Genomic DNA, 8,968 nt, shown 5'->3' on the forward strand with positions numbered 1-8,968 from the left:
TTTATAAACTTTAAAATGGTATTTTTTTTAGTAGAAAATAGTATATTACAAAGTCTAAAACAAAATAGCAAAGCCAAATTATTTTTTACAAGAGTCATCTTAAAAATAATAATTCATAAAGACTAAAATAAAATTAAGTAGCAATGCAACTACAAGTGTATCTAAGCTAAATTTTATTAATTTATATTTTTAAAGAATATTTAACATTTTTTTTTAATTTTAAAAGCTAATATATTCAACATGCAATGTTTGTCTTTTTATTTAAAAAAATTATTAAAGTTTTAAATATAAATAAATTTCAATTACATATATATTATTCAATAACACTTCCTAAAATATTATTTTTTTAATGTATAATCTTTCGAACTATTTTTTTACATTTATAACAAAAATAAATTATGAATAATATCACAAAATTGGTAAAATTTAATACAAATAATTGTTTTTTAAATATACATGAAATCATTTTTTTGTTTTGCTTATTATAAAAATTAATTTTTTTTGTTTTGCTTGATCAATGCTTTGTAATATCAAAAGAAAAACCTAGGCCTACATTGTACATACAGAATACAGAAACATTAATTTTAATCTTCAAGTTATATTTTACTTAAATGAAATATGAACCCATGAACACACTTGACACCATGAACACCTATTGAAAATTGATTGAAATCAGAAAACCCATGAACATAAAGTCAGTCTAATGACATGTAAGAAATAAAACAACTGAACCAACACAAAATTAAAACCCACAAACTCATAAATCAAAAAGATTTCATCTTTATCAAAAAAGAAAGCAATCTTTCTTTTCTTTACACCATTGACACCCACCAAAGACTGATTGAGACATGAACACTCTTAAAATTTCACGTGAGGAGTAGCAACAATAGAAGCTAAAGCAAGAATGAAAAAACTAAAGAAAATGAATTTTCCAAGAATGAGAAAGGGAACATATTTACTGAGAGATGTAAAAGAAGGGAAGAAACAAGAGAATTAAGAATGATTTGGGTATCAAACAATAAGCGAGTGAAGAGCATTAGGTGGGAGTATATTTTTATGTGTCTCATAGGACCGAGACAACTCCAGTTAATTGATAAGTTCTGACAGTGACATTTAAATTAAGCATTTTTTCCTATCTTAAATTTTAATTTTTATATATTATATAATTATTTATATTATTTTACAATTCAATTATATTTTATTAATATTTTAACTTGTGTAATATATGGATAATATTTATTTTTTGTTATAAAATTTATAATTAAAAATTGAAATGATTAAATAAATAACTTCTATATAAAAATTATATTTTTAATTTATTATAAATAATTCATATTATTATATAAAACTCTTTTAATCATCGAATTATTTTAAAATATATATTAAAATTCAATTTAGAAAATAATATATAATAATTAAAAAAAATCGATTAAAAAATCTTAAAATTTTTTTTCCTAAAACTCATTTCATATAATTATTCTAATTTTCATATAAAAATAATTTTTAAAATCTTTATGAGTTTACACACATTATTCTAATTTACATATAATTATTCTAGTTTATATATGGATAAATATTATTTTTTTTACCCAAAAACAAATACCTTTGCTTATATCAAATATCATTTTTTTATATGAGTATTGTATTTATGTTATTTAAACACATTTTATCCGCATTTAACACGGCAAACATGAAAGAATATAAATTTTATTTGTTTTACATTTATTTTTTCCCACAGAATAATCTTAAAAATTTTCTCATTCTGCGTATTTTTTCTTTGCATTTCTTTTCTTACATCCCTTTAGTGATCTCATTATAAAAATAATAATAAATGATTTGATTTAAAAAATTAAATTAATATAAAGTTGTTAATTAAATAACTAATATTTTTTTCCTAAAGTGAAAGATAAAGTAGATGGGTAAAGTATACATTATAAATTTTCTAAAATTTCAATTTTTAATTAATGTTTATATTTTGTAATTTTACTTTAGACAATCAATTTGTTTAGATTTTATGTCTTTAACATAAACAAATCAGGTTGTATCAGAATTCATATTGTCTATTACATGTATTTTAAAAACAGATCCTAATAGTTCAAAAGTTCTCTTATTTAATTATTCTCTACAAATTTGAATGCTATAATCGATATTGGAACAATTTGTTTAAACTTTTAAAAAATGATTATAAATAATTATTTAACTCTTAAAAAATAAAAGTTGCTTACTTATAAAATACTCAATTTAGACAAACATTTAGAAAAATATTTATTTTGTTAAAAAGCTGTTTTAAAATTAATAAATAGACCCTTAATATATAGAGAGAAAAAACAACTTATTTTGGGCCAGTTTCTTATACATATTAAAAGAATATAATGAACTTCACATATGTTGTCAGTTTTTAATTATTTTGAAAACGGAATGATCTTTTCTATAAATTTCATTTTAAAAAATAATTTATTATAGTCACAATGGTCATTTTGGGTTAAAAATGTCCATTTAATTCAAGTTCAAAATTTAAAATTTAAATCTATATCTCATTGAACAAGTTTAAGCAAACAACTACCTAACTAAACCAATATCATCACATCTACACTATCTACAGGTTATACCTTATTGCAAAGAAGGAAAAAAAGGAATAGCACAGTACTATTAAAAAAAACCATAAACTTATTCTGTCTCTCACTTTTTTTTTTTTTCAGAGGTTAAACATTTTTTTGGGAGATAGATGTTTTTATTTAGTGATATAGTTTGATTTGATATATCCTCTAACATTTAAATTAAAAAAAAAACTATTTGAATAAAAATATTTTTAGTAATTATTTAGTTAATAATAACATGAAAAAATTAAAAATCTAAAAGTTATACAGCAAATAAAAATAGAAAACTTATTGCAATCAAAAGCTTAAAATGAAACTACCTCGTAGATATCATCCGTATTTACAATATTGCAATGACTTTTAACTTTTAACTTCACAGTCACGATTATCTTCCAAGACTTCAACAAATCTCTAACACCACATGAGCACAACATCAAGAGTTTCTTCCTCCCATAATGCAGGTCTAGATCGACAGAGGCTTTGGGACCCAATAGTACAAATTAAAAAAGTATTAACTATTTTATAATACAACATAAATCCTATCCATGACACTAGCTAGAGATTAAAAAGAGCATAGGAAATGCAATTATAAAATAATAATAAATAAATAAATAAAAAGGGATGTTATATTAGGGGAGAAAAACACATTGGTTGCATAAATTCGTTGTCTTAAGCTTTCGCTTGTGCCTGCTCTTTAGATCAAGAGCATCGATCTATCACCTAGCATTAAACTATATATATACAACAACATAGGATCATTATTATATAAATAAATTTAATAACATACAAAAGTATGTTTAACTAAATCCATCCACACTCACTTTTTCGTTAGAGTGCATAAGAATGTGTGTGAATTAGTATTCAAACACATCTTAAATTAGATACACAATTAAAAGAACCCTCAAAAACTCTCACTGAAGAAAAAACACCTAAATTATTTGTTAGACAAATATTGAAAAAAGTTATTGTGCAAGATTATTGATCATGTTTAATATATAAGGGCAAATTTAAAATCAAAACAATTAAAATTTAAAATTTTTCATCTAAACACCGTCATAGACAAATATTGGTTGGCACAAATAATAACAATTTTTATTCCTTAACCAAATTATCCGAGATTCAAATATTTGTCTCTAGTATAGAATAAACAATGTGCACTCACGGTCTTCGATAATAAAAAAATTAGTCATTGCTCCCTGCAATGAATACTTCGTAACAGTGTCATGGTTACCCAAAGAAAACACAGCCAATGAGAAATTCTTGAGTTGCTTATAAAATTAGTATGTGAAATGCACCTTCATCAAAAGGGATAAAAGATAAAATGTTGAGAGTGTGTGATTGTGAGAGTAAACGTTATATGTAATATATACATTATAATAATTATATTATTATTATATACATATATTGTGAGAATATCACTACCAAAAAATTTATAAACTCTCACAAGGTTTTAGCTATAATAGTAATGACTCTTAAAATGAAAATAAATTAATCAAGTTTCCTCATGCATTTTTAAGACATGATTAAGGAAATATTTGATATTTTTAAATTATACTTTACAATTTTTAATTCAACACCTCAATCTTTTTACTTAACAAACAGGTTGTGTTAACATGTGTAACACTAAATATTTTTCATAAAGAAGATTGTTACGATGAATTGAATTTTCAATTGAATCAATAGGCGAATTTTCGTCTCAACAATAATCGGTAAATGAAAATAATAACATTAAACATATTGTTCAAACTCAAAAGTATGAACAACAATATGTCAATATATCAAAGACTACACATGGAGAAATGTTACTTAAAATAACACTAAGTTAGAATCAATTGTCTATTAGAAGACTGAAAATTTTGTATTGATTTTACTCTTCTCAAACCTCCTTTTTTATATTATTTTATATTAGTTGTATTTTTTTGAAAATCCATATTGTCATTTAAAACATAAAATCCCTTCAAATCTTATAAATTTTTATGATATAAATCTATCAAAACCCAAATAACAAAATCTTGATTATAAATCTATTAAATTTTTTTAATCTTTTAAGTTTTACCAAATTTTTTAAAATTTACAAGACTTTGTCATACTAAAGTAATCTTACAAAAAACAAATCTCAATTCAATACACTCTTTTTGTCTAGTCATGTTATTTTTTTTTTTCTGTTCATCTTCTTTCATCAATCTTAAACATAGACCAAAGGTAAAAATATTAAGATGAATGACTTTTCTTTTTTGTTAGATAAATTTCATTTTCACTTTCTTTCCTGCTTTCAATTATTCCCCTTTATGCTTCAATTTTTGTTCATCTAGAAGGTTTCCCCGCTCCTAACAATAACAATGATTTTATTTTCTTTGGCAATGATGATTTTGAACATAGTATCTTTAGCATCCAAATGCTGGAGCAGTTTGCATCGCATTAGGGTGCACAAGAATTTAATTTTTAAATTTTAAAAATCAAATCCATATCCAAATAAATGGATTGGATTTAAAATTCAAATCCATATTTATCAACAAAAAAAAAGTGGTTAAATTTTTTTGAAACTGTTCTAAAATTGATTTATGGTTCAAAACTGATTTTAAAACCATAATTCCATAAACTTGTTTTAAAACCAATTTAAAAATAAATAAATAAAGGGTATTCAAAAGAGACATTTATAAAAAAATAAAATTTAAAAAAGAAAAAAAGTAGTGGCAGCCAGCACAACAATCATAGAGGCCTAAAATAAAATTTGAGAGAGACTTTTATATATCATAAAGAAAAAAAACTATATGCTCGACTTTTTACTAATATATGTGACCCATTTTATTTTACAAAATTTGATAGCAAATAGTTTTTAGTTAGTTGGCATAAAGCTCATGTTTTAGTCGCCTTGGACCGTCATAAATAATAATCTAGAACTACAAAAGATGGTTCCCACAAGAATCATTCATTCCTCTTGATGCCCATTAGAAAATTATCAAACTATCACACACATATATGTACAGCTAATACAGAAGCGAAGGAAAAATAATCAAATTAGCAAACTATCTTACCGTGAAAAGACTTCGATGGCCAACAGCTAAATTGTGGAGATAATCGTGCCAACACTAGCAACCTTGCCCCAAAATTCCTGCAGAGATGCAAAATCAAGGAGAATCAAAGCATTGGGGTTCATCAAAGCTACCTTAGATTGAAAATTAAGCTACGATTCAGCAATTGAGCAAGAACGAAACAAAGAATAAAGGTTCGATAGAGAGAGGGAAGCTACGAATTTCAGTGTTAGGTTTCATCGAAACTACCTTAGATTGAGAGAGAACTACAATACACAGATTCAATGATTGAGATGAGGATTTGGTTAGCGGTTTTGGCGAAGAGTAGCATGAGTGAAGCTACGAGGCATTGCATTTTTTGGTTACAGTTTTCAACTTAAAATCCATATGATAAGAGAATGATTTCGGATCTTGAAACAGGTATAAATTTTAGATCAGAGTAAAAATTCCAATCCATTAAAAGATTTAAAATGGAATTGGACCGGATTGGCTGATAGAGTTTTTGCCCAGGTCTAACATTGGGAAATGAAAAGTTTGAAAAATTCACATATGCCAACAACCTATATATAACTGTATAATTAGTTGCATAATGCTAAATCTCACCCACACCCATACAAACACATGGGAAGAGATAACTCGAGAGTTGAGACAACTTTACCTGTTTGATGTTTGAATCAATGAAACAAAGCAGTCACTTTTATCCTGATTACAATCAAAACCCATCTGTGACAATGGTAGGTGTCTATTAAATGGAATTCGTAGGAGACATGCCAATCAAACAGTACACTATAGTCTACGGAACAAGATATATCCCAAAAGATATGACTCTTCAAGCTATAAAACTTGCAATTTCTCTGCCTTCCTAAACCAGCATGGCAGTCATTTCTTCATGATACAGAAACTGAGGTGTCCCTAAAAATTTCCAGGGATTTAAACTTTATATTAACTTGCTTCTGAAATATGTCATAAATATGACATCAAAGAATTATAATAATGTCAGTAGCCTAAAATGCATCAGGAAACCAGATGTAGCAGCTTCATTATGTGCTTAACTGTAATGAAATGCTTGCCTCCACATATTTGTCAAATTAGCTTGATGAGAAAGTATTATCAGAAACAAATGGTCACATCCTCGTCACTTTCTGTGTACATCTCGTCTCGTCTCAAAGTATTACGAGTTGTTCTATTGACAATCATAATATTTGCCAATTCTTGAATTGCACAGGAAGTGCTCTGCCTCATCTTATCAGCCAGTATTTCAATGTGATCTAGAAACCCTAAACCCAAGAGCCGATTCCTCAGCAACTCAACAGTAGCAACATAAGGTGGTATTCCTTCATCAATCATTATTTCAAAATACTTACATGCCTCCTCTAGCTTTCCCTTCTTCTTACAAAATCCATGAATCATGACAGAATATGTAGAGACGGAAGGATAAAAAATTTTGCCCCCCATGTTCTCCCAAACTTCAGTCACCTTATCAAACCTTCCTATCCTAATCAGCAATTTGAGCACCATGTTATATGTATGGCGATCAGGAAGACAGTTATCTTTTTCCATTCTAAACATTAACCTTAGGGCCCTATTGACCTCACAATGGTCACAATGGTAAGCTTGTATTGCATTATAACTCCAAGTGTCTGGTTTTACTCCTCTTGAAATCATTTCATCCAACAATTGATAAGCTTCTTCCACGTGTTCGTTCTTACAAAGTCGTTTTATAATACAATTGTATGTAAAAACATTAGGCAAAAGGTTGTACCTTCTCATTTTATCAAGAACCCTGAAAGCTGATTGCACATCATTTGCATCACAATATGAGTGAATGAATATTGAATAAGTAAAAGCATCTGGTTCAACTCCTTTTGACAACATATCATGAAAAGTATTTTTAGCTTCATCCACACGACCTCCTTTGCAAAGAGCCTTTAATAAATTGTTATAGACAAGCAAGTCCACTGGACATCCATGTTCAAGCATTGCTTGAAACAGCTCACAGGCTTTCTCTGAATCACCAATGTCACCCCATCCACTTATCAAAATACTGTAAGTTTTAGCAGTTAATGAGAAACGACTCTTAGCTTGATCAAAAAATTGTTGAGCCTGCTTGACGTGCTTCCTTTTGCATAAAATGTACAAAAGCTTATCAACATCATGAATAGTTGGCTTAATTCCAAATTCAATCATTCTATTGAAAGACCGAATTGCACCATCAGGCAAATTAGCTCGGCTATATGCCTTGAAAATGCGCCAGAAAATTTCATTGTTGATTTCATAATGACAAGAGTCTCTCATTTCTATGAGAAAATCCCAGAGTATGGCAAACTCCTTGCAACTTCCCAAGATTTCGACCAAAATGTGGAAGCTCGTAACACTGTGGTGAAAACCTGGAATTGATTTAGCCCAAAGAAAAAATCGGTGGGCTGAGAAGCCAAGATTCTTGCACCTCTTCAAGACCTGTTCAACCAAATTTGAGGATATTTGTTCTGAAAATGGATTGAGAGAAAGTTCTAAATCATGGTGAGGGTATCGGTGATCGCTGAGTAAACGAGATATATCATTCACAAGGTCTGGTAATAATGGACCATGGAAAGAGCAAAAGCGATGGTAGCTGGGCTTGTGTTGGACAAGAGTGAGGAAAGAGGGTAGGATTCTATACTTGGAAAAGAGTGACTGAAAAGCCATTTTGGACAGCAATGATTCAACTTCTCTAAACCACCTTCAATCCATAGTTGTTTGCAACAGCCGGACACCACCACCGTCGATCTGCGTCGTCCAGAGGTGCCTCCATAGCGGCGCTGTTCTCTGTCACCTCAAAGCTGCATTCTGCTTTCCCCATTTGCACTCTAAGCTTCGAGGATGTGAAGAGGGATAATGTGTTAGGGTTCAGGGCAGTATTGGGCCAATAGGCCCAACGTTTTTTTAAGTTTTACTTTGTCGGAACTCTGTAATATAATATAAAAAATAAATAATAATAATAATAATAATAATAATAGTAGTGATAGAAATATAATAAATTATTTAAAGCATAGCATTTAATATAATAAACTATGTAATAGTAATAAATAAAAAAAACTAAAGAAAACAAAACAAATAATTATGAATTTCATTTGCATTAATCTATTCATTATGTTTTGAAATTTTTTTGTAAAAAATATTTTTAACGTATGGTTTATTTTTTTATTATAATTATGAATTTCATTTAAATTTATTAATATTGTAATTTAGATTATTTTTTATTTAATTTATGTTATTTTTATATATTATTATATATAAGTAAGTAAGCATGTAAAATCATATGATCCTAGTTACAATCAAGTTATAAATTTTTACCTCTTT

At 27.7% G+C, this 8,968-nt stretch overlaps 1 protein-coding gene across 2 annotated transcripts; it reads right to left on the reverse strand.

The window, feature by feature from the left end:
* Nucleotides 1-2,777: 2,777 nt before the first annotated feature.
* LOC109810914 (Pentatricopeptide repeat (PPR) superfamily protein) lies at nt 2,778-8,519 on the reverse strand. Of its 2 annotated transcripts, XM_020374522.3 has the most exons (3): nt 6,288-8,519; nt 5,633-5,709; nt 2,778-3,075 (listed from the first exon to the last, which is right to left on the reverse strand). In XM_020374522.3, the coding sequence occupies exon 1, from the start codon at nt 8,312-8,314 to the stop codon at nt 6,740-6,742; it is 1,575 nt and encodes a 524-aa protein (XP_020230111.1). In that variant the 5' UTR covers nt 8,315-8,519; the 3' UTR covers nt 2,778-3,075; nt 5,633-5,709; nt 6,288-6,739. The 2 variants fall into 2 exon arrangements, with proteins under 2 accessions (XP_020230111.1, XP_020230110.1); XM_020374521.3 differs by having other exon boundaries at nt 5,633-8,519.
* Between the last annotated feature and the right edge of the window lie 449 nt (nt 8,520-8,968).

This window comes from Cajanus cajan, chromosome 11 (assembly GCF_000230855.2).
Source record: "Cajanus cajan strain Asha chromosome 11, NIPB_CcT2T_4, whole genome shotgun sequence".
Classification (NCBI taxonomy): domain Eukaryota; kingdom Viridiplantae; phylum Streptophyta; class Magnoliopsida; order Fabales; family Fabaceae; genus Cajanus; species Cajanus cajan.

Bases quoted from the DNA above. Each gene is read 5' to 3' on its own strand.
- LOC109810914 (XM_020374522.3), bottom strand. From the start codon at position 8,314: ATGGCTTTTCAGTCACTCTTTTCCAAGTATAGAATCCTACCCTCTTTC.